The 26,396-nt window shown below is 47.2% G+C and overlaps 1 protein-coding gene and 1 non-coding gene across 2 annotated transcripts; both read right to left on the bottom strand.

Moving 5' to 3' along the window:
* Positions 1-1,062: 1,062 nt before the first annotated feature.
* Positions 1,063-25,965, bottom strand: LOC115458630 (eukaryotic translation initiation factor 4 gamma 2-like; the record flags this gene model as incomplete). The annotated part of the gene is given in 9 exon segments (XM_030188473.1): positions 1,063-1,278; positions 1,375-1,476; positions 9,472-9,571; positions 9,573-9,595; positions 10,080-10,187; positions 18,724-18,887; positions 18,979-19,120; positions 25,705-25,803; positions 25,882-25,965. Coding segments are annotated over 9 exon segments (1,038 nt in total), but the record flags the coding sequence as incomplete, so codon positions are not given.
* Positions 9,879-10,040, bottom strand: LOC115458631. The gene has a single exon (XR_003940125.1). It is a non-coding gene; the product is annotated as a small nucleolar RNA SNORD97 (small nucleolar RNA).
* Positions 25,966-26,396: the final 431 nt, after the last annotated feature.

Raw genomic sequence — 26,396 nt, 5'->3', positions numbered from 1 at the left:
GCAGCGACCACACTTTTTAAATCCACTCGGGACCTTCGAGGACATCGACGGAAAAATCGCGTCGGCGAAGTCAAAGTCGTCAATGGTGGCTGAAATCACACCTCGAAAAAAAGAAAACGACCGTGCGGCCACTAGGCCGCAACGCGGCGTCCCCGCTGGAAACGAGGGAAAAAACGGAGCACGTGCTCCACACGCTCAGGTTTTTTTTTTTTTTTTTTTTGAAAAAAGAAACCGGCGGTAACAAAAAACTAAGAGAAAAAGCAACGATCCGCGTAAACGCGATCGAAAATCCGGCGGCTGAAAACAGAGAGAGCGGCAAAGCACAACTCTCTCCAGACACGGAAAAAAGGAACTGGCGGGAGCGGTCGCGCACGGGCGGGAAGACGGCCGCGCATGCGCGGTGGGCGTGCCCTGCGTGCCGACCGTCCCGCGAAGCCTTTTCCGGTTGGTGGGGGCTGCCGCGGACGTCACCCAGTCGTGAGAACAAGCAGCCTGCTTGTCCTCGGAGAAATATATATATATATATATATATATATATATACATATATATATATATACACACACACACACATATATATATATACACATACATATATACACACACACACACACACACACACACCTGGAGCTGAAAAAAGCTGTTTATGAAAAATCCACTGGGTGAAGAAAAACCACATGGATAAGGAATGCACAGAGCCAACCCTCTGTACCAACTCTGGTGTAGCTAAACATTGGTTTTCAAGCAGGGAAGGAGGTGGGCTCCACCCCAGCATAGCAGGCCATTGGCTGGAATGGGCTTCAAGCAGGGAAAGGGGTGGGGATCCACTCCAGCGTAACTATACACTGGTAGGAGAGGAAATGTCAGTACTAAAAAGGGAGCCAAAACACAATTGCATTAGAAGCGGGTTCATACTATAGCCGGGCATACTATAACAGGGTTCACTGTACTGTAGAAATACATATTCCAATCCAGGTCTTATTATGTTAGAAGGAAGAACCAAAATATAATTTCTAGCTTGAATGGCTATCCTATAGAACACATATAGCAGACAAACTAAATACCTGCATGAAGTTGTCACTAGTAGCTATTCCCTCCTGTCGAAGTACACCAATGAAAGTACTAGCCTTTTCTTTATCTTCGTCTGATCGGTCTAATGAATGAAGGATTATTTTACTCAGCATCTCTGGGATAAAATGTTTTGGAGCTCTCATTTCTCTCACACTGTTGACAGCATCATTTGCATTTCCATTGTTCAAGTATTCTGTCACAAAAGCATCCTGGTGGACAATAAAAAATTATAAAATTAGCTGTCTTTTTTAAAAACATATAGCACATCTTATATCAAGTGTTTTGCTTTATTTTTAAATACTTACAGTTAGCTTAATTAGTTCTTCCTTTGAAGGTGCAGGTTTTTTGCTGTTCTTAGCAGGTTTCTCCTGGATAGGTGGTGGATTTGTTTTGAGACCAAGCTGAGGCTTTTTTGGGGGGGGAGGGCAGGGGGGAGAGAAGACAGAGGGGAGAGAGGTTAAGAAAGCACACACAAAACCCCATTCTTTCTCCAGTCCTATCAAACTGACTGCCACACATACACACCCAGGTTAATTTCCTGTGTTTTTTGCTCCCTACATCAACTAGTGATGCTGTGGGAGAAACTGCACAATTGTGAGACATGCTGTAATCTGAACTACATGGTCCTCAGCAAAAGGCTACTGCTATAATGATGTGCCACAAAAACAATATAAATCACAAAACGCTGCCAGTTTAGACCTGCTCCTCAGAGCTCAGAAAAGTCTGGAACAGTTTGAGTATGTGCCAACGTGTAGCCATCTAGAGGCCATCTGCTAACAGCTTGTCAGACAGTTTTCTGCTCCTCTCTTCTTTTCTTCAAAATTGCAACAGCAAAACACAAACCATGAAACAGCACCCCCCCCCCCCCCCGAAACACACACACAACAAACCAAAAAAACCTGGTTAAGAAAAATAAATATGCTCGCAGTACTCCAAAAACATGGCACTTTCACTCACATTCAGACATATTTTCAAAGCACTTTGGGAGGCTAAGTTCCATAGGTTTCTATTGAACTTTGGGAGGCTAAGTGCTTTGAAAATGAGCCCTCATGTGTATCCCTGCTGCCTCAAAATGCTCCCGCATGTCTCCTAGGGCTTGGAAAAGCTGCAACGTCCTGAAGGAGCTGCATCATGCCTCCACCTCCTCTCAGCCACTTTCCTTGGCACCTACCTCCATTGTTCTCCAGTCACAGATGGTGGTCAGCAATCCTGAACACAGCAGAGACACTGCCACTGTTAATCCTTCCAGGCCTGCCTCAGTGTGCTCAGCTCGCACCTCGGTCCCAAATGCCGCCTCTACATCAGCCAGCATATGAACCACAGCCCAGTCTGATCACAAACTCTTCTTGTGCAGCACTGAAGCAGGGACAGCCACCAACACAACATAGGGCAGAAAGCCCAATCACATCTCCCAGCACAACCCAACAGTGCAGAGAACCTGATGACATCCTTGGATCACCCACTGGTACAGGAATAGGACAACTCCCACAGCAATGGTAACCACACCCACTCCTCCTGCCAGCACAGACAAGTTGCTGAGGTACTCTAGCACTACTCATACAGTAATGGCTGCTCCTCCTCTCTCCCCCCTTCCCTACCCTCCAGCAGAAATAAAACTGACAAACACAATGCTACACAGTAGAAAAACACGGCACACAGATAGACAAAGTGAAGACACAGGGTCCTCTACACCAGGAAGTGAATGATACATACCTGTAGCAGGTGTTCTCCGAGGACAGCAGGCTGATTGTTCTCACGACTGGGTGACGTCCGCGGCAGCCCCCACCAACCGGAAAAAAGCTTCGCGGGACGGTCGGCACGCAGGGCACGCCCACCGCGCATGCGCGGCCGTCTTCCCGCCCGTGCGCGACCGCTCCCGCCAGTTGAATGACTAGCAAAAGATGAAACACACAACTCCAAAGGGGAGGAGGGAGGGTAGGTGAGAACAATCAGCCTGCTGTCCTCGGAGAACACCTGCTACAGGTATGTATCATTCACTTTCTCCGAGGACAAGCAGGCTGCTTGTTCTCACGACTGGGGTATCCCTAGCTTTCAGGCTCACTCAAAACAAGAACCCAGGTCAATTGAACCTCGCAACGGCGAGGGTACAACAGAAATTGACCTACGAAGAACAACTAACTGAGAGTGCAGCCTGACCAGAATAAATTCGGGTCCTGGAGGGTGGAGTTGGATTTACACCCCAAACAGATTCTGCAGCACCGACTGCCCGAACCGACTGTCGCGTCGGGTATCCTGCTGGAGGCAGTAATGTGATGTGAATGTGTGGACAGATGACCACGTCGCAGCCTTGCAAATCTCTTCAATAGTGGCTGACTTCAAGTGGGCCACTGACGCTGCCATGGCTCTAACACTATGAGCCGTGACATGACCCTCAAGAGCCAGCCCAGCCTGGGCATAAGTGAAGGAAATGCAATCTGCTAGCCAATTGGAGATGGTGCGTTTCCCGACAGCGACCCCTAGCCTGTTAGGGTCGAAAGAAACAAACAATTGGGCGGACTGTCTGTGGGGCTGTGTCCGCTCCAAGTAGAAGGCCAATGCTCTCTTGCAGTCCAATGTGTGCAACTGACGTTCAGCAGGGCGGGTATGCGGCCTGGGGAAGAATGTTGGCAAGACAATTGACTGGTTAAGATGGAACTCCGACACCACCTTCGGCAGGAACTTTGGGTGGGTGCGGAGCACTACTCTGTTGTGATGAAATTTGGTATACGGAGCATGAGCTACCAGGGCTTGAAGCTCACTGACCCTACGAGCTGAAGTAACTGCCACCAAGAAAATGACCTTCCAGGTCAAGTACTTCAGATGGCAGGAATTCAGTGGCTCAAAAGGAGGTTTCATCAGCTGGGTGAGGACGTTGAGATCCCATGACACTGTAGGAGGCTTGATAGGGGGCTTGGACAAAAGCAAGCCTCGCATGAATCGAACGACTAAAGGCTCTCCAGAGATGGCTTTACCTTCCACACGATAATGGTAAGCACTAATCGCACTAAGGTGATTCCTTACTGAGTTGGTCTTGAGGCCAGACTCTGATAAGTGCAGAAGGTATTCAAGCAGGTTCTGTGCAGGGCAAGAACGAGGTTCTAGGGCCTTGCTCTCACACCAAACGACAAACCTCCTCCACTTGAAAAAGTAACTCTTTTTAGTGGAATCCTTCCTAGAGGCAAGCAAGACCCGGGAGACACCCTCAGACAGACCCAACGCAGCGAAGTCTACGCCCTCAACATCCAGGCCGTGAGAGCCAGGGATTGAAGGTTGGGGTGCAGCAACGCTCCGTCGTTCTGCGAAATGAGAGTCGGAAAACACTCCAATCTCCACGGCTCTTCTGAGGACAACTCCAGAAGAAGAGGGAACCAGATCTGACGGGGCCAAAAGGGCGCTATCAGAATCATGGTGCCGTGGTCTTGCTTGAGCTTCAGTAAGGTCTTCCCCACCAAAGGTATGGAGGATAAGCATACAGGAGGCCGGTCCCCCAATGAAGGAGAAAGGCATCTGACGCTAGCCTGCCGTGTGTCTGAAGTCTGGAACAGAACAGAGGCAGCTTGTGGTTGGTCTGAGAGGCGAAAAGATCCACCGAGGGGGTGCCCCACTCTCGGAAGATCTGCGTACCACTCTGGAATGGAGCGACCACTCGTGCGGTTGCATGACTCTGCTCAGTCTGTCGGCCAGACTGTTGTTTACGCCTGCCAGGTACGTGGCTTGGAGGAGCATGCCAAAGTGGCACGCCCAACGCCACAGCCCGACGGCTTCCTGACACAGGGGGCGAGATCCGGTGCCCCCCTGCTTGTTGACGTAATACATTGCAACCTGATTGTCTGTCCAAATTTGGATAATTTGGCAGGACAGCCGATCTCTGAAAGCCTTCAGCGCGTTCCAGATCGCTCGGAGCTCCAGGAGGTTGATCTGCAGATCCTTTTCCTGGAGGGACCACAGACCCTGGGTGTGAAGCCCATCGACATGAGCTCCCCAACCCAGGCGAGATGCATCCGTCGTCAGCACCTTTGTGGGCTGCGGAATTTGGAATGGACGCCCCAGGGTCAAATTGGTCCGGATGGTCCACCAGAGCAGTGAAGTGCGGCAACTGGTGGAGAGGCGGATGACATCTTCTAGATTCCCGGTGGCTTGGAACCACTGGGAAGCTAGGGTCCATTGAGCAGATCTCATGTGAAGACGAGCCATGGGAGTCACATGAACTGTGGAGGCCATATGACCCAGAAGTCTCAACATCTGCCGAGCTGTGACCTGCTGAGACGCTCTGGTCTGCGAAGCGAGGGACAGGAGGTTGTTGGGCCCTCGCTTCGGGAAGGAAGGCCTGAGCCGTCTGGGTATTCAGCAGAGCTCCTATGAATTCCAGAGACTGGGTTGGCTGGAGATGGGACTTTGGGTAATTTATCACAAACCCCAGCAGCTCCAGGAGTTGAGTAGTGCACTGCATGGACCGGAGGGCTCCTGCCTCCGAGGTGTTCTTGACCAGCCAATCGTCGAGATATGGGAACACGTGCACTCCCAGCCTGCGTAGGTATGCCGCCACCACCACGAGGCACTTTGTAAACACTCGTGGGGCGGAGGCGAGCCCAAAGGGCAGCACACAGTACTGAAAGTGTCGTGCTCCCAGGCGGAATCTGAGATACTGTCTGCTATTTGGAGAACCCACTGGTCGGAGGTTATGAGAGGCCACCTTTGGTGAAAATATTTTAACCTCCCCCCGACCGGCAGATCGTCCGGTACGGACACTTTGAGGGCGGCTATGTTCCCGTGGATCCAGTCAAAAGCCCGTCCCTGGCTTTTGCTGTGGAGGCGCAGGGGGCTGCTTAGGCGCACGCTGTTGACGGGAACGAGCGCGCTGGGGCTGTCCCTGTGCCTGACGAGGCCTTCGGGCCGGCTGGTTGTACCTACGCTTTGCAAAAGAATAGGGTGCAGCCTGCCGGGCCCGGGAAAAACGTCCACCTGTGGAGGTGGATGCTGAAGGCGCCCGGTGGGAGAGCTTGTCGAGAGCGGTTTCCCGCTGATGCAGTTGGTCCACCATCTGCTCGACCTTCTCACCAAAAATGTTATCCCCCCGGCAAGGGACGTCGGCAGTCTCTGCTGGGTGCGGTTGTCCAGGTCAGAGGCACGCAGCCATGAGAGCCTGCGCATCACTATACCTTGGGCCGCAGCACGAGATGCCACGTCACAGGTGTCAGATACCCCTGGACAGGAACTTTCTGCACGCCTTCAGCTGCCTGACCACCTCCTGATAAGGCCTGGACTGCTCCGGCGGGAGCTTCTCGACCAGGTCCGCCAGTTGTTGCACATAGGTCCGCATATGAATGCTCATATAGAGCAGGTATGACTGGATGCGGGTCACGAGCATGGAGGATTGGTAGGCCTTCCTCCCAAACGAGTCCAGAGTGCGAGACTCCCGCCCCGGGGGCGCCGAGGCGGTATCCCTCGAACTCCGTGCCCTCTTGAGAGCAGAATCCACGACCGCTGAGTCATGGGGCAATTGTGGCCGCATTAACTCTGGGTCGGAGTGGATCCTGTACTGGGACTCTGCTTTCTTGGGAATGGTGGGGTTAGTTAATGGTCGCACCCAGTTCCGAAGCAGTGTCTCCTTGAGGACATTGTGCAGCGGCACCGTGGAGGACTCTCTAGGTGGTGATGGATAGTCGAGGACCTCGAGCATCTCGGCCCTCGGCTCTTCCACAGAGACCACGGGGAAGGGAATGCTAATAGACATATCCCGCACAAAGGAGGCAAAGGAGAGACTCTCGGGAGGTGAGAGTTTCCTCTCCGGTGAAGGCGTGGGGTCCGAGGGAAGGCCCGTAGACTCCTGAGGAGAAATATTTAGGGTCCTCCTCTTCCCCCCACGAGTCCTCATCCTCGGTATCGGACATAAGCTCATGTAGCTGAGTCCTGAACCGGGCCCGGCTCGACGTCGAGGCACCGAGGTCTCGGTGTCGTCGAGCGGTGGACTCCCGCGCCGGCGGGGACGGAGCTCCCTCCATCGACGTCGACTCCACCTGCGTGGCGGTCGAGACCGGCGCCGCAAGCGGCGGCGGTGTCGACGGCCCCGGCGCCGGGCTAGAGCTCGCCGGCGCCACAGTCATCGGCGCCGAGGGGCACAGCCTGGCGCATCAGCCCTTCCAGGATCCCCGGAAGGATGGCTCTGAGGCACTCGTCCAGGCCCGCTGCCGGGAAAGGCGGTGGGGCCGGTAGGGGCGTCGCCGGCAGAAGCTGATGGAGGCCAGGAGACGGCACCGAGGTGCCGGAACCCCGACGCGTCGGTACCTCCACCACCGACGGAGACCTCTCCTCTCTATGACGCTTCGGTGTCGCCTCCTCTCCGATATCGGATGCACCGAGGGCGACCGGTGACGACGCTTCTTATCCTTCTTGCGATGCCCGTCACCAGCGCCGGAAGGCATGGAGGAGGAGGAGGTAGATCCCCCTCGGTCTCGAGGTACCGGGTCAGACAGGGTTCGGTCCCGCGGCCCACGAGCTGAGGGAGTGACCGGGGCCGATTGCCCACGCGGCCTCTCACCTCCACTCTCACCGGAGGACCGGCGGGCCGACGGGACCTGTTCTCCTGGGGTCGCTGCCATCGGTGCCGATGTCTCGGGCATCGATACCGGTACCGAAGGGCCGGGCGTCGATACCGATGCTGTCGAGGGGCCGGCGCAAGTTCCAAAAAGACGGTCCCGCAGAACTTGCCTCGCAACCTGAGTCCGTTTCCGGAGACCGAGACACAGAGAACACGACTTGATATTGTGCTCCGGCCCGAGGCACTGGAGGCACCAAGCGTGGGTGTCGGTCTGCGAGATCGGCCGGCCGCAGCGACCACACTTTTTAAATCCACTCGGGACCTTCGAGGACATCGACGGAAAAATCGCGTCGGCGAAGTCAAAGTCGTCAATGGTGGCTGGAATCACACCTCGAAAAAAGAAACGACCGAGCGACCACTAGGCCGCAACGTGGCGTCCCCGCTAGAAGCGAGGGAAAAGGGGAGCGCGTGCACCACACGCTCAGGTTTTTTTTTTTTTTTTTTTGAAAAAGGAAACCGGCGGTAACCAAAAAACAAGAAGTTTTAGAAAGAAAAGCGACGATCCGCGCAAACGCGATCGAAATCCGGCGGTTGAAAACAGAGAGAGCGGCAAAGCACAACTCTCTCCAGTCGCGGAAAAAAAGGAACTGGCGGGAGCGGTCGCGCACGGGCGGGAAGACGGCCGCGCATGCGCGGTGGGCGTGCCCTGCGTGCCGACCGTCCCGCGAAGCTTTTTTCCGGTTGGTGGGGGCTGCCGCGGACGTCACCCAGTCGTGAGAACAAGCAGCCTGCTTGTCCTCGGAGAACATCATTTACACCGCAGTCACATGTCCAGGTCAGAGTTACCTAGACCAAAATGAAACACCCATCCAGCTACCCAAGTGGAAACCTGGATGAATTCCGACCCCCTCCATCCAGTCTCAAAAAAAAAAAAAAATACTGCAAGAATTCCAGGCTTCCTCAGGTGCAATGCCTTCCAACACTCTTAACCACTACTTCTACAGGATTCTTTCCAATCCTCTGCTCTTCATCCTACACCTTCTCCACAATCTCCATCACCTGGTCCACTCCTCCTTCGAGTCATCACCTGTCTCGGACACGCAGCAGGACCATGAACAGTTCTCTCCATATACAGATCATCTACCTTCTCCAGCACACAAGAGTTCCTCAGCCTACACCTTCGCCTGGACTACCATCAGGACCCTAAGTGTTCTCTCAGCCCACTCACCTCCTGGGAACGTCTTACCTGTACTGGCTACGTTTATTATGCTATTCTCAGGAAGAATAAAGTCAGGCAGAGACAGAAGATAGAAAAAAGGAGGGTTTATTATCACCACTGAAACACAGGAGGTTAAATTTGTATACAAGTACAGAGAAGCTACTTTTATTATACCCAGGCTCATCAGACTAAAAGGCAAAGTTAGAGAATGAAAGGTGTAGAAAGAATAAGAAATAATTTAGGTCCTAACTACCAGGGAATAACTAAATAGTGTTTGGAAAATTACTACATTATCATAGGCATTACTGGTGGAGATCAAAGATATAACTGTATATACTGTCATATACTGTATAACCCATACGTTGTGCCGGTCTGGATGCTACAGAATTTGGCAATTGCCTCTAGATGTGGGCACATGCTCAGTCTTTCAGACTTGAGCTCTGGAAGAGCAGGTCCAAACTGGAGCATCATGCTGCTGTGCACGGAGAACCTCTTGTTACAGGTAAGCAACTCCGCTTTACTGCTTCTATCATTCAGGACAAACCACACAAAGGCTTATATCTAACCAAAGATTACTATATAGCATCTCTCTGGTAGACTACTGAGTATCTTGCAAAACTAAGAACTTTATCTAACTGATCTTACCTGTCCCAAAGGTTGTGTCTGAGTGCGTGGTGGCTGTGCACTTGGTGGAATCATGGTAATCTGGGGCTGAAGTTTTGGCACTTGGTTTTTATTCATAAGAAGATTGAGCAGGTCTCAAGCTGATCTACAATATAAAACAAATCAGAAAAGTCCATTAATAAACTGCTTCAAATGCAAGATGAACTAGACTTAATTATTCCTGAAAACTGCTCTTCATGAATGAGCCAGTCCAGTCATAACACATACTGAATCTAAAAGGTTTTACCTGGTGTCCCACTATCTACATAACGTGATGTAATTACTATGTCAAAAATGGCATTTATAGCATGAATACACAGATACCAATTTCTAATGGCTTAAATTTTACTGAGCCAAAAAAATCAAATTCAGAATATTTAAGTTTTGCTTTGCCTCATATCTCAGTTTTATTCATAGGATGCCAGACTCCTGAAGAAAAGCAACAGGTGAGAAAAAGTAGAAGAAAAGCAAAGGTTGAAAAATAGAGAGAAATAAAAGAGTTCCAGCATTAATCCTCATAATAACGCGTCTTTATCTTAATCATCGGGCATTTCATATTATTGTTAGGCAAATAGATAAAAAGCCCGTACCTCATCTGCATTAAGCTGTCCTTTCTTGATGAACCGAGGTGGCATATCCTTGGACTGTCCTTGCTGTTGAGATAAGAGTCCCTGATTCTGGAAAAGCTGACTTTGCCCCTGTATTAAGTTAAAAAAAAAAAAAGGATTAAAGTGAGGCAGACTTCCTAGATGAAATGTATTCTTACCTGTTAATATCCTTTTCCTTGAGTCCAGCCAGACCAAAGTGGGTTATATCTCATGACCAGCAGATGGAGGTAGAGAAAGAACAGCCACTTCGCAGTGACCTCACTGATATAACAGCAGGTGAAGCCTAGAGTTAGTATCATCTAACAAAGCCCCAAAGCAAAGCAATAAACCTCAAGGATCCCCTGACCCCTATGGAATCACACAAATACCAGACTGTGATGAAAGAAAACTCCAATAGGACTAAGCCCAGGTCCGCTGCAGTCAAGAAAAAAAAAAAAAAAAGAGCACTCCCCAAACTCTCGTTTTCTGGGGTGGGATAATGGACTGGTCTAGCAGGACTCAAAAGAAAGGAAATTAACAGATAATCTTCATCATCCAGCTAGATCAGTTCACACCAATGGGATGTACTAAAGCTCAGACATCTTAGCAGGAGAAAGACGGCATTCCATGAAGCACCACCCTGCCAAAAGTGCTCTTACCCTCTGGCCACAGATCTATATGCTTCGCAAAGGAATGGAGGACAATGTCGCAGTTTGACAAAATGTCCTCCAGGGAGACTCCTCAGGCATCTGCCCATGAAGTGCCTAGGCCTAAAGTCAATTGCCAAATGTAGGCTGCCTCAATGACAACCTTGATCCAATGGGCAATCAATAACATAGAAGCCACCCTCTCCTCTGCATGGCCCCAAACAAAACAAAGATGGTCTGACTAATGTCCAGTCTGTGCAGAGGACGATCCAGATCTTCCCTAGACCCTCATGTGAAGGAAGGTACCTTAGGGGAGGGAAGTAGTTCTCCAAAAAATGGGATCCTGATATGAAAGCACCTACAGCTCAAGATGCAATAAGCAGAACAAATGGTAACCAGAAACTTCATCTTCCATGACAGAGTAAGGGGGCCGTTCACAAAATTGTTTGGAGTAGCAGTAACTGTAGTTGGGAGAAGGGGAGTTCAGCAAGTATGCTCAAGGCCTGTAGTGGTGCGAGGGGAGCTACATACAGCATAGGGAGCTATGTTCACGGTGAAACATACTAGTTCCTGTACCTGCATCATTCCAAGCACAGACATCCATCTGAAATGTTCCACGAAGGAATGTAACGAGGGCCAGGTCACTGCCTTGTAAGTTTCTGATGGCGGGACAAGTGAATGCTCTGCCCAAGAGGTAACTGCCCTCTGGTCGAATGAGCCTGCAACCCCAAAAGGAGAGGGGCTAGCCTTGCAGAACATAAGTTGACCCAATGGCCTCCTTAATCCATGGCTTTTACAGCTGCCTCACCCTTTTGTGCACCTCCAAACAGCCTCTCTTAATTTTCAGACTTCAGTTCTCTAGAAGTAAACCCAAATTGCCCAGCCTACATCCAATTTATGAAGTGTCTAGAATCAGGCTCTTCACCAATCTTCCGGAATACTGGCAAGAAAGACAGATGAAAAGGTGACAAGCTGGGGAGAAGGAACTGGTCTAAGCACAAACTCCTTAGAGAAAACCAAAAACAGTCCCCTGCAAGAAAACAGCCTTTAACTTCAAAGATCCTGTGTGCTAAACAAATATCCATGGAAAACACCACTTTCAGTGCGACATCTTTTAAGGATGCCAACCTTAATGGATCAAAAGGAAACTGCACGACAGTTGACAGCATCAAGTTCAAATCCGTGAGAACCCAGGGTTTTCCGCCTTAAGTTGAAAACCCTGGGTTCTCACGGATTTGAACTTGATGCTGTCAACTGTCGTGCAGTTTCCTTTGATCCATTAAGGTTGGCATCCTTGAAAGATGTCGCACTGAAAGTGGTGTTTTCCATGGATATTTGTTTAGCACACAGGATCTTTGAAGTTAAAGGCTGTTTTCTTGCAGGGGACTGTTTTCACCTGTCTGTCTGTTTCCTTGCCAGTATTCCAGGAGATTGTGAAAGAGCCAGATTCTAGACACTTGCATAAATTGGATGTAGGCTGTGTAATTTGGGTTTACTTCTAGAGAACTGAAGTCTGAAAATTAAGAGAGGCTGTTTGTAGGTGCACAAAAGGGTGAGGCAGCCTGTAAAAGCCATGGATTAAGGAGGCCATTGAGTCAACTTATGTTCTGCGAGGCTAGCCCCTCTCCTTTTGGGGTTGCAGGCTCATTCGACCAGAGGGCAGTTACCTCTTGGGCAGAGCATTTTATTTATTTTTTCTGCAAGACATAATATTCCACCAGAGTTATAGACACCTTGTGGCTTTGCATAAGTCTTCAACCTCCTTAGAGTATGTCAGGATTTAACCTTGCATCAGGAAAGACAGATCAGTCCTCTACATGCTTTGATTCCACAAATGCTAGATGTATTATATATACAACCCTCCAACTTATCCAAGGACACAAATCTATAACTCTGGTGGAATATTAAAGCCAGGCCATAAGATAAACCTAACCACATCTTGCATGCCAATTGGGCCCTGGATCAGAAATCTGTCAGATGGGAAAAAGGGGTCCTCCAGCTTGAGTCTCATCAGATCTCTGTAGCACAGCCTTCTTGGTCAATCCATGGACACCATCATCACTAACCCGTTGCTGCTCTATTTTTTTAAATTGTCCTGCCTATTGGTGGTCCAAGAGGGAACGGGGCAGGGAGACTGAGAAATACTGACTCTGGGAAGGACTACACTGCTAACTTACAGGCTCCACCAGAATTATGTAGTTCTCAGTCTCCACCAATCTGCTGGTAGGCGTGCATAACAAATCCGCCTAGGAGGGGGGGCGTGTCAAGATGGCGCCGTGAGCAGGTGTGCTAGAAGCGAGCTCCTGCCTTTTGCTTGCGGAATTTAAAATTATATACCTGTTTTTTCCTGTAATGCCGCATACCAAGCGTAAAGGGACGACTCGGGGGATTCCCCTTTACCCCGCGACGTCCACACCGGCAAGCGGAGGTTTGGAACGCTTCTTCCCTGCATTGTCCCGAAGAAGCGGAGCGGAGTCCTTAGCGAGTGGGGCCGGTGAAGCGACCTCCCCGCAGGAAATAGAAGTTTCTCTCTCCCCGCCTTCTACGACGCCTCCTTGCCCTGCAACTGCCTTGAGCGAGTCGGGGTTTCTCTTGGAGCCCGGAAAGGGCTATCCTGGGGAGCCCAGAGGGGAGCCTGGCTCTGTAAAGACAACTGCAGCTGCAGAGGAGACGGAGGTGAGCCTGGGCAAGATCTGGCTGAAGTTATTGGAAATAGAAAAAACCTTGAGACAATCTTCGGATGAGGTAAAGACTTTGAATTTCAATGTACAGGAAGTGAAAGGCTCCCTAGATTTGGCAAAACAAGATTTTACTTTAAAGATTGAGGCCTTAGAGAGAGAGACAAAACAAACAGAAGATTTCAAAATGGCAGTGGTAAAAGACAATATGGAAATTAGAAGAAAACTGGAACAGGTAGAGAATTTCAATAGGAGATTAAATCTTCGAATGTTGAATTTTCCTAGAATACTGGGAGAATCTTCAAAAGATCTGTTCCAGAGATATCTAAAAGAAAATTTAAACTTTCCCCAAGAAGTATTTCCTCCTCTGGATAAAATATACTATATTCCAAGCACGATGAAAAAAGTTGGGACAGAAAATTTCTATTGATCTACAAAATGTCACAGCCAATTTTGGAGCAAACAATGAGGAATCACCAGAAAGGGGGACATGATAATTTCCTTGTATTTTCAACAGGATTTAAATGCAGTTATGCGTTCCTTTACTTTAAATCTACTAATTCGAGAATTTGCAGGTCAAAAGATTTGGCTTTATTCCGGATGTGACTAATCCACACAAGAAAAACGTTAAAAAGTTTCTATCTATGAGGTCTAAAGTATTGGAAATGGGAGGTTCTTTCCTCCTGGCTTACCCATGTAAATGTGTCATCAGGTTGAATCAAGCTAAATACATATATTATATGCCTGAACCGCTTCAGACTTTTCTAGACACTAAACAACGATAGAATTAGAATTATAATGGGACTGACGGTACCATAAAAGTTTCACTAAATATGTTTTGATTTTGTAATCTTCCACTATTTCCTGCCTCCCCACTATTGAGGTCTAAGGAAGCCAATATTTGTCTTTATTTAGATGATTTGTTGTATTTAATGGCTGTATTACACTTTTGCAGTATGATAATTTCTGTAATAAGTATATAAAATTAATAAAAATTATGAATCACAAATCCCGCCTAGGCCAGTCTGGAGGGACGCTAAGGAAGTGCTGTTTCCAGCCACACTTGTCAACTGTATTAGATCAGGACTTTGGCATTCTGGCCTGTAGCCAAATCTGTGACAGGCACCCCCAAAGGTGAAACACCAGCTAAATGACTTCTTGATTTAGACTCCATCCCCAGGATCTATCATTGTTCTGCTGAAGGTAATCCACTTGAGCATTTGACACCAGCACTGTGCACCGCCAATAGGGCATCCAGATTTGCCTCTGCCCAAGATATCACTGCCTGTGGCTGCTTCTGTCACCAGAAAAACTCTTTGTTCCTCCTTGGTTGACAATATGGGCTGTCAAACTTGTGTCCTTGGATGTTGGAGGCTTGTAGCCACAACAGACTTCTCCTGATCTCCCATGGAAACATCCTACTACTGAAAACTCTTGCATCTCAGGCGGCAAGCGTAACAGTTAGGCTCTGAGTAAGGGGGTGCATGTGGAATCTGGCCCCACAAAACCAAGTTCAGCATCACTACCCATGTAGATCAGCACCTGCAAGAAATGCTATGCTGTCAGCAGCAAAGGATCCAAAGTTCTGAATATGGGTCTGCAGCTTTGCAATCCTGTTTTCAAGGAGCAACGCCTCCCCTGTTGAGTACCAGACTATCAAGCGGTCCAAAGGATCCTTCAAGGTTGTGCCGCTCTCACCTGGGATAGTAGTGGACTTGGTTAAGACAAAAACCACAGCTTCTAAAAACATCTCCTTGTTCTTAGCATTGATTGGATAAAGCTTGGCCATCTAGGGCCTACTCGAAAACGCACATCGAGGACTATCCCCAACTACCTCATGATGTCAATGACTGCAAGGAAAAACCTTATAAGATTTCCTGATATTCAAAAGCGGATCTTCAGAAGCAAATAAGTAGGGACACTCCACTGAGATTGATGGAAAATGGTTGCATATCAAGGTAGTGTGTTGGTACCTGTGGAAATGTATGAACTCCAGAGGGCCCTCCCTAGGGGAGCTTCTCTTCCTCAGCCAAAAGCTGGTGCTCCAATCCACTAGACACACTGACATAGTCTGTGGAAATTACTGAAGCTGTCTCATCCAGAACTTCTGGAGCAGTCAGACATGTTTATTTATATTCTTCCTTTATCCAAGACAGGTAACACACACAACATCCATAATAACTGTGGGCAAAGCATGGGGTATAAATGTAAATAAATAAATATAAAAAAACAATTCAGACCACTAAGCAATACAACATCAATGCAGTACAAGTACAGCAGCAAGCATCATTTGATGAATATGTTCCAGCAGGTAACATTTCAACATCTGCTTAAACAATGTGGTATCTGTTGAATTTTCAAAGAAAAAGGCAATTTATTCCACGCCCGAGGTCCAGCCACAGAAAAAGAACCAGCTCTTGCAAGTTGTAATCGTAGACGCTGTAGACCTGATATAACAAGCAAACCAGCATTAGCAGAATACAACATCCTTGATGAGACGGGAAAGGTTCCGTGGGATTGGAAAAGAGCGGATGTGGTCCCTCTTCACAAAAGTGGTGATAGGGAAGAAGCTAGAAACCACAGGCCAGGAAGCCTCGCTTCAGTTATTGGAAAAGTAATGGAAGCAATGCTGAAGGAAAGGATAGTGAATTTCCTGGAAGCCAATAAGCTGCAAGATCCATGACAACATGCTTTTACCAAAGGTAAATCGTGCCAAACGAATCTCATTGAATTCTGGGTGACGGAGAATTGAATCATGAACGTGCTATGGACGTAATCTACTTAGATTTCAGCAAAGCTTTTGACACGGTTCCCCACAGGAGGCTCTTGAATAAAGTGGACAGGCTGAAGATAGGACCTGACGTGGTGAACTGGTTGACGGACACCAGAGGGTGGTGGTTAATAGAATTCACTCAGGTGAGGAAAAGGTGCATAGTGAAGTGCCTCAGGGATCGGTGCTGGGGCCGATTCTGTTCAATATATTTGTGAGTGACATTGCCGAAGGCTTAAAAGGTAAGTTTGCATTTTTGCAGATGATACCAAGATTTGTAACAGAGTGGACACCCCAGAGGGAGTGAAAACATGAAAAAGGATCTGCAGAAGCTAGAATAAGGTTTCGCAATTAAAATTCAATGCAAAGAAATGCAAAGTGATGCACTTAGGGAGTAGAAATCCCACGGGAGACGTATGTGTTAGGCGGTGAGAGTCTGATATGTACAGACGGGGAGAGGGATCTTGGGGAGACAGTATATGAGGATCTGAAGGCGACAAAACAGTGTGACAAGGCGGTGGCCGTAGCCAGAAGATTGCTAGGCTGTATATAGAGAGGTGTGACCAGCAGAAAGGAAGTGTTGATGCCCCTGTACAAGTCGTTGGTGAGGCCCCACCTGGAGTATTGTGTTCAGTTTTGGAGGCCGTATCTTGCTAAGGATGTAAAAAGAATTGAAGCGGTGCAAGAAAAGCTACAAAAATGGTATGGGATTTGCGTTACAAGACGTATGAGGAGAGACTTGCTGACCTGAACATGTATACCCTAGAGGAAAGGAGAAACAGGGGTGATACGATACAGACGTTGAAATATTTGAAAGGTATTAATCCACAACTAACCTTTTTCAGGAGATGGGAAGGCAGTAGAACTAGAGGACATGAAATGAGATTGAAGGGGGGCAGACTCAAGAAAAATGTCAGGAAGTATTTTTTCACGGAGAGTGGTGGATACTTGGATTGTCCTCCCGCGGGAGGTAGTATTGATGAAAACGGTAACAGAATTAAAAAATGCGTGGGATAAACATAAAGGAATCCTGTTCAGAAGGAATGGATCCTCAGAAGCTTAGCTGAGATTGGGTGGCAGCACCGGTGGTGGGAGGCAGGGCCATTGGTTGGGAGGCGGGGCTAGTGCTGGGCAGACTTCTACGATCTGTGCCCTGAAAATGGCAGATACAAATCAAGGTCAGGTATACAAATAAAGTAGCACATACGAGTTTATCTTGTTGGGAAGACTGGGTGGACCATACAGGTCTCTCTGCCATCATCTACTATGTTACTATGTTATTATGATACATAATGTTGAACAGCTGCACTCAAATAACAGGGAGAGAGTCATGATATAAACTCTGATGGACCAACAACAGTTTAAATTGAATTTGCTGTGCCACAGGCAACCAGCACAATTGTTACAAGCATGGCTTCTTGAGACCACTAGGCACCTCCGTATAAGGCCCTTTGAGCTCCAAACCAGGTTGGTATCCTGCCCTAAAGCCCTTCTTTAAAGCAGAAGGACTGATGCAGCAAAAGTTCAAATTCTGGAGAAACAAAACAAAAAACTGAACTATCCACTAGTTTCAAATCAGGGAAGCAACGTTAGGGGCTGTTTCTCTCAAGCATTCCTTGTGGCAGAAAAAAACGGCTGTGGTTCCCACCAAAACAAATCACCCGACTGATCCAACTCTTCACAAGCCAGCTTTATCCAGTCCGTGGTGTCAGAATGCTGCAATTTCTGTGCCCCCCACAAACAGACTGAACATGCAGCATAATTTTGCAGGAGCAGCACTTTCCCACCCTGTGCGCACCACAAGCCAAACAGCACTTCCTGCACTCAGTGAGGCCACCATATTAACCCCTTTGCTATCGCCATGGGGATCGCACACAGTTGAGTTCAACAGCTGCAAGGCAGCAAACAGAATGACCAGAAAGCCATCTTTACAGCAGCAGCTCCTTCACAAAGACTGAAAATAGCAGCCATGCTGCAAGGACCTGGATTCAGGCACCACAGCCCCCATCACAACAACAGTTTGCTGTGGGGTTTACTTCTGGGCATTCAAAGCTTCCTGACACACACACACACATACATACACCAGCCCATTTAGCTTGCAGAATTCTGAGTGGCTGGAGAGAAAGTGGGGATGGAGGGATGGACTGGGATCTGGAGGCCCCCCCAGATGCAACACTGCTCTTCTCTTCATTTTAATATGCAACAAGCAGCTGCCATTGCAGAAAGTGTGTGTTTTTATTTTTAACCCCTGAAGAAAGCTCTATCTTACCAGACCACTCCTGGCTGCACAGAGATCAGACTTACCACCTGCTGGAGATTGAGAAATCCCGAGGTGTCACTGGGCTGCACAGAAGTGTTATGGTGTGAAACAGCTTTCAGTCTCCATCTGCTGGCAGGAGAGTATAACCCAAGCATCTGGAATTGTCTGGTGGGACAATAAGGAATTACTATTTACCATCTCTATACTATTAATAGCGCTTGTGAAACCTAGCTTCTACCCAGTCAAGCGCAGTACAAAAAGGAAACTCACCATCCTTCTAATATTTCTTTACCTGGTTTTTCATAAAAGGTTTGCCTCCCATTTCTCCAAACTGTGATTGAGCAGGAGGAATAATATGTCCTCCATGGCCGTTGAAAAGTTGACTTGAACGATGACGTCCCATGGTGGGTGAAAATCTATCCTGAATAACTCCTGGACCAGTACCAATTCCGCTACCTGAATATTTTTGAAAAGAAAAAGGAATTAAATCAGCACAAACCCAAGCAAACATTAAGTGCACAAGGATGTTTCTCAAACACGAGTATACCTGGCATTTGTCCAAACATATCAGCAAGTCCTCCAAGTGGGTCCCTATCAAGTTTCATCCTGGGTGGCATAAACGGTCCCTCCAGAAAGAAGTCACTTCTCATACCTTGAGCCATAGGTGCAGGAATAAACACTCCCAGATCCTTTAAAATAAAAAAAATTATTATTATGGTACTGAAACAAGACACTTTTAAAGGTTCTAAGACAATAGCAGTACTTTAACTAGAAAAACACATTTAGAATATAAGAATCATTTGTTTACTCTTTCCAAAGATACACAATGAAGCTAAAGCAGTAAATATTTAGAACAAACCACAGAAAACATTTCTTCACTAAACATGTAATTATACTCTGAAATTCACTGTCAGAGAATATCGTAAAAGCAGTTAGCTTAGCAGGGTTTAAAAAAAGGTTTGGATAATTTCCTAAAAGAAAAATCCGTAAGTTATTAAGATGGACTTGGGAAAATCCACTGCTTATTTCTAGGATAAGCAACATAAAATCTATTTTACTGTATTGGGATCTTTTCAGGTACTTGAATTGGCCACTTTTGGAAACAGAATACTGGGTATGGTGTTAAAAGCAGCCTCAAAAAGGTGAGCTTTTAGCCTAGATTTGAATAGGGCCTGCCAGGCCAAACGAGTTTTGCTCCCCTACTAGTAGATGGAGACAAACTATAATACTGAAAATCACCCCATACATGGTGCCATGTATCTTACTACTTTGAGACAAATACTGGAGGAATACATCACGGTGCACCCAAACAGCAAGCAAGCCACATATTCTTCACTAGAACAGGGCCCAACTTAATCAAGGGATGCCCAATACTACATAATCAAGCTTTGATAAGGGGCACCTCCCAGCCTGGATTCTACTTTAACTAGACAAGAGGATAAAAAACAAAATGGGAGAGTCCCTGGATTGGTCTGGTAAGACACAGTTGGTAAAATTATAGTCTTACTAGTAAAAAAGACCAGTTTCTGACACAAATGAAACGGGCGCTAGCAAGGTTCTCCTCGGAGTGTGTGTATGTTTGAGAGAGAGTGTGTGTGAGAGAGTGACTGTGTAAGAGAGAGAGTGTGTGTGTGTGTGTGTGTGTGTGTGTGTGTGTGTGTGTGTGTGTGAGAGAGAGAGAGAGAGAGAGAATGGGTGCGAGTGTGTCTGTGTGAGGGAGTGTGTGTAAGAATGAGAGTGTGCGTGAGTGCGTGAGCATGTAAGAGTGTTTCACACAGATACAGTGTGTGTGACAGTGTGTTTGTGAGACGGATAGAGCGTGAGAGTATGTGTGTGATACACAGACTGTGAGAGCGAGAGTGTATGATATCGAGAGAGAGTTTGAGTGACTGTGTGACACAGAGAGTGAATGTGATACAGTGTGAGACAGAGTGTGTGGTAGACAGTGTACGAGAGTGAAAGAGACTGTGTGTGCCAGAGATACCTCCCCCCTCCCTCTGTGTGGTCGCAGGACCCCTTCCCTCTGTGTGGTCGCAGGACCCCCTCCCCCTCCCTCTCTGTGGTCGCAGGACCCCTCCCTATCTGTTACTCCTCCCCCCTCAACTTGTGCTGTTCCTTCAGGGATATACAACACAATTTAGTAAAGAAGAGTGTCTAGATGACCATTAAAAAAATTATTAATTTATGTAATCTTGTTTTAGATAATGGAATAGGCAGCTTGGAGCAATCTTCGTCTTGACTAATCTGCTCTTTTGTTTGCTTGACTGTAAGCACTAACTGCTGCAGGCACTAAGTAGGTTCACCGAGCAGAACTAAGCATTCTAAGAAGAGACATGGGAAGGGAGAGAGGAAGGAAAAGACAGATGGGAAGAGACACTAAGGGGAAAAGAGAGAAAAGGGGGCAAATACAGGGAAGGACACCAGCTGCAGGATTAACTGATTAACGGTGAGATACAATCTGGCAGGTTTTGAAGCAAAAAAACAGCAGACAGGTGGCTCAGTTGCTTTCTTCGGCAGAGCTGACTGAAGAGAAGGCAGACACCTAGGAGTTTTTTTTTCTGTCTCATCCGTGATTTTTTCTCTCCGGGGACATCCATGCTTGGCATAGTCGGAGGAAGCCTGCAGCTTGACAGCTCGATCAGTGAAAAGCTCCTTTTTATATCCTAACGCCTGGGCTCTCAGGGACTTCAGAATATAATTTCCTAGGGGCACCACTCCTCCTCTCACCTCACTGCCCCTGGAGTAGAACCCCGGAGCGTAGAGAGGTGAGAGGAGGAGGAGCGGATGCAGAGCTGACAGCTGATGGTGCCCTGCTTCCTTTTGAAAGTATTTTGCATGTTTAAGTTGTTTTTTTTTGTTGTTTTTGTTCCCTCAACAGGAGCAGCAGCAGTGGCCAGAAATGGCAGCTGAGTTGATGTCGGACGAAGGGTAGGGAGCGGAGGGTGGAGCAGTGGCTGCGGGGGTGGCAACCTGGGGGGGGGAGGGGCGGTGACTTTGGGGGGTGTGGCGAAGGGCTGAAACTGCGCCTCCAACATTCCAAACAGAGCACGAATGCTTCAAGTATTTTGTCCACATTGCCAGCTTCCGAACGTTGGAGGTGCGTTTTATTATATAGGATGTGCCTATTATCCTAACAGATTAAACTGGACCCAAGCACTCAAACTGGGTGATAATCTGGTAAGCCTCCTCTCAGTACTTCTACCCAAGTGTGGTATTCTTTTAAGCATGTACAGTTAAGGCCCAAAGCTCGTCACAACATAGTTTGCAGCTGTAGAACTAGGCTTGTTTCTAATTTTACTTTAGACTATGGTTGGCCTGTAAGGAGAAATTAGTTCTTACTTGCTAATTTGCTTTCCTTTACTCCCTCCAGACCAACCTAGAATGTGTCTGATGGGTTGTGCACACGCCTTCCAGCAGGTGGAGACTGACTCTAGAGAAAGCCAATAAGAACCTTGGCTAGCTAGAAATGGATTCAGTATTATTATAAAGAACCATATTCTGTGCAACCGGGAAACTTGAGCAGCCACCACCAACATGCAATCAATCATGTGCCTCTTGCGTAATATGCTTGTTGCGAAAGCTAACATACTTGCTGCACATTGACTTTTTTTTTTTGGTAACAAAGAAAGTGCAAATGCACAAATCAGCTCCATCAAAACTCCACGAACTGAATACAAATCGAATTTCATCACTTCGCCTCAAAAATTACAGGGAAGGATCCAGGCCGATCCAGAGAGACTAAAGGAAAGCAAATTAGCAGGTAAGAACTAATATCTCCTTCCTTAGCGTCCCTCTGGACAGGCCCAAAATGTGACTGATGGGAAGTAAAGCAGTATCTTTATGGGAGGGAACCTAGTAACCCTGCCATGAGACTGTTCGCCCTAAAAACTGCCTCTTGACGACACTGCAAATCCAATCTGAAATATCTAGAAAACGAATGCAAGGACCGTATTTTGTTGCCTTACAAATATTTTATAAAGTTGCACCAAGAAGCGTTCAGCTCATAATGCAGCTTACCCTCTGGTAGAATGGGTTTTCACTCCTTGTGGAAAAGGTGTCCTGAATAGAAGAAAAACGGAACCATCATCTCTATAAGTCATCTAATAAATAGTGGAAATACTGGGTTTAGATGCCACTAAACCTTTACTGGAACCTCCAATCAGCAGGAACAGACGATCCGTCCCTCTGTAGCCTTGAGATAGTACTTCAGAACTCATCTGCAAACGTTGCTGATCATGCGATCCGGAGGCAGAACCTAACCCAGGCAAAACCATGAAACTGCGACAAGATCTTAGGGAGAAAGGAAGGGATGGGGCATAAAAACCATCCGCTCTTTAGAAAATTCCAAACATTGAGACCGATAGGAAAATGCCTGCAACTCCTATACTCCCCTAGCTGAAGCATTGGCTACCAAAAATACTGTCGAGTGCAAGCCCTACCGAGAACAGGACGCTAAGGGCCCAAAGAGAAAGACCTAATAAAATCGAGAGAACCGGAGGAAGGAACAGAGTTATATCTGGATGACTAGCTAAGGCCTTTCCCTGAATGCTCCCACGAAAACCAGACAGTGCTGCAATCTGGACTTTAAGCTATCGCCAGGTCTTCATCAAAACCTCATTGTAAAAAATCCAAAACCTCCGTCACTGAAGCGTGGAACTGAGAAATGTCCCAATATCAACAAGGCCCGAAAACACGCCAAGTCCTGATATAATACCGAGAAATTGGACGACACGACTAAATCATCATGGTAATCACACACTGGCGGAGTAACCCCTCTTCGTCAAACAAACCCGCTCAAGCAAAACCAAAAGACAATATCAAGATGGGTTGAGAATAACCACTGGGCCCTGGCCTAGGAGACCATGAGATTCTGGCAACAAGAGCAAAGGACCACTAAGAAGATGCATGAGATCGGCATACCAAGGCCTGCGAGGCCAATCCAGCACTACTAACATTACAAGACCCTTGCTTGCCTCGATTCTTTGACTTAGGCATCCCAGACGGGGCCATGGAGGAAATGCACACGGAAACCCTGAGAACCAAGGATGGAGAAAGGCCTCAATGCCCTTCTCTTTGAGATCTCCTATGATTGAAAAATCGTGGCACTTTGAGTTTAGATTTAAGATGTCCAGATCCATGCCCGGAAGCCCCCAGCGATTCACCACTGCTGGAAATGCAGTCCCACTGAGAGCCCATTCTCCAGGGTCTAGCAAGTTGTGTACCTGAACATTCGCCATTTCCATTAAATGGGAGGCCGAAGAGGGCAGTTAGATGAAGCTCCACCCAACTCATGAGCTGCATTCCTTCCTGTTCCAACTGGCAACTCCTTATTGGTGCTCTGAGAGGATGTGTACCGGCTCGCCTACTAGTATAGGGCACAATGCTTCCACAGCACACCGAATTGCTCTGGCATCCAAGAGGTTGATTGAGCAGAATGTCTCCGGACGAGATGAAAGACCCTGTGCATACTGTCTTGACAGTGAGCTTTCCATCCTCTGAGGCTGGCACAGGTAGTGAATACTTTTCACCGCAGCGGATCCAGGGGAATACCCTTGGACAATGGCCGTCGGAAACCACCAGCAAAAGGCTGTCATGCCTACAGTGGCAATCTTACTTGGAGGGAACCTCTGCAGCGACTATCTGGACAGCAGAGTCTTCTGCAGGGATCTCATATTTGCCCCGGCCTAAGGCACTGCTTCTATCGTTGCCATGGAGCCCAAAATTCGAAGAAAATCCCTTGCACATGGCACCAAACTGTGCAAATATGTTCGAAATTAAATCTGTAACTTGAGAATCTTGGCCTGGTGAAGAAATAATCGATTCTGCAGAATGTCGAAGGATAATAGACTAGCGACTGAGAAATAGGCGACTCGAGCGCTCACCACTCAAGGGACTGTAGGAACTGTACCTCATGAGCCGTGACTTGTACACTCTCCTGATGCGAGTTTGCCCTGAACCAGCAATTGTCCAGATAAAGATGAACTAGAATACCTTCCCTTCTGAGAACTGAGGCAACTACCACCATGACCTTTGTAAATGTGCAAGGAACTGTAGTCAGCTCGAAGGGCAGAGCCCAAAACTGAAAATGCTTGCCCAACACTGCAAAGTGAAGAAACCACCAATGCATGGGCCAACCCACAAAATTCAGATAGGCTTACGATAAAACCAATCAAAAAAAATCCTCAGACCAAACAGCTACTATGACTGAGCAAAGAGTCTGCATACGAAAACTGGTTACTCAGAGTCCGCTTAACCGCTTTGAGGTCCTGCATCAATTTAAAAAAATTCTACTATCTAGAGGATGACAAAATAAATAGAATAGTGCCCCTGACTGAGCTCAGAAGAGGGAACTATACAACAGCCTGCCGACTGACCAGCCTTTCCAGATCATCCCTGATTGCACCCACCTTGAGCCTGGACTGACAAAAAGACTAAAAGTGCCTGAAAAACGCCACGCAAAATTTAAAACGCATCTATCTCAAACAACCTTAGCACCCAGTGAGCAGAGGCAATCTGGACTCACTACCAATAGAACTGTGCTAAGCAAGCTCCCATAGGAATCAGAGGCTTGAAACCTTAAATGACCAGGATGGACGGAAGCTTGAAAAGAAGCTCCTGCGTCCCTGCCTCCTCTTTAAACTCTTCAAAAGGACTAATTCCTCTGAAAGAACCAGGACTGCTGTACTGGAGGGCACTGTACCCGGTCTATACTGGCGAAAAATGTCACCCCCAACTGCTACCCGAAAAGAGGCCGCTGTCCGATGTCCTAGGCCAGTCTCCAGGAAGTCTAGGGACCGTATAATCTCCTAGTCTGTGGAGTAGCATGTCTAACTCCTCTCTAAACTAAGGGAGCCTACTTAGATTACATTAAGAAGTCGCATCTGCTGACCAACCGAACAACCAAAGAGAACGCCTTGCAGCCACATCCAAGGACAAATTTAGAAGAGGCCCTCAGCAAATCGTACAAAGCATCTCTACATTACTTCTGCTCCACATTTTTGTGTTGCTGTCCCCTCTGATCTGCTCAGACTGTAAAGGATGTTCTGGCTCCACCTGCTGACAAGATGGCATAAATCCATGCATCTGGACTGGTCTAGTAGGTTAAAAAATATTCATTTTGTAAACTGGAATGTAATACCCTTTTTAAATATATAAGAATACTAATATTTTTTTATTTAAAACTGATTATAAATACCTCATTACAATCAGACATAACTTTCACCTACATACAACTGCCCACACCAGTCACAATAAAATATATTTTAAAGCTTACTTTAACTGCATCTTGACGGATTTGATTGATCGTCTTTGGTCCATTATCAAGAAAAGCTTTGCGAGGAACCCAATTGTTTTCTCGCAACTCCACTGTATCCTATAAGATCAAAAATGAAAACATTCAGCTAATACAAAATTTGTAACTACGAAAGTAAACAAAAACTATTATCCTTACCTGTAGCAGGAAACGAATCCTTGCTGGCAATTCCTTACTTAACCTCAAGGCGCACATACGGGCAAAGTACTGATCCATTAAGGACTAGAAAACAAAGTAAAAAAAGTTATTTTAAGCATGTAAGCAAATTAACACATTTTACAATATAGTGACAATGAATCATAATGTTCTAGGAAGCTTGAACTGCTGGGATATCGCCAAACACTATCGCCAAATAAAACATTGACCTGAAAACTCCTTACACCCGACACTAATTTCCTCTTTGTCCTAACCAGGCCAGTGCAGATGAATGGGTTATGATCCCTCACCAAAAGATGGAGGCAGAGATGTCATTCTATAGAAGTGCATTTACAGCCGCAGTATTCCAGCATTCTCTGCCTCTAGCAGCTAGTGGTACAAAGATAGACATGGGTAAGCCACTGCTTGCCCTATGATTGGTAGCATGGAATTTTACTATTTGGGTTTCTCCCAGACACTTGTGATCTAGAATGGCCACTGCTAGAAACAGGATATTG

This window comes from Microcaecilia unicolor, unplaced genomic scaffold (assembly GCF_901765095.1).
Source record: "Microcaecilia unicolor unplaced genomic scaffold, aMicUni1.1, whole genome shotgun sequence".
Taxonomy (NCBI): Eukaryota; Metazoa; Chordata; class Amphibia; order Gymnophiona; family Siphonopidae; genus Microcaecilia; species Microcaecilia unicolor.
Note: the sequence above shows the minus strand (reverse complement) of the source record. Positions and strands in the feature narration are given on the sequence as shown.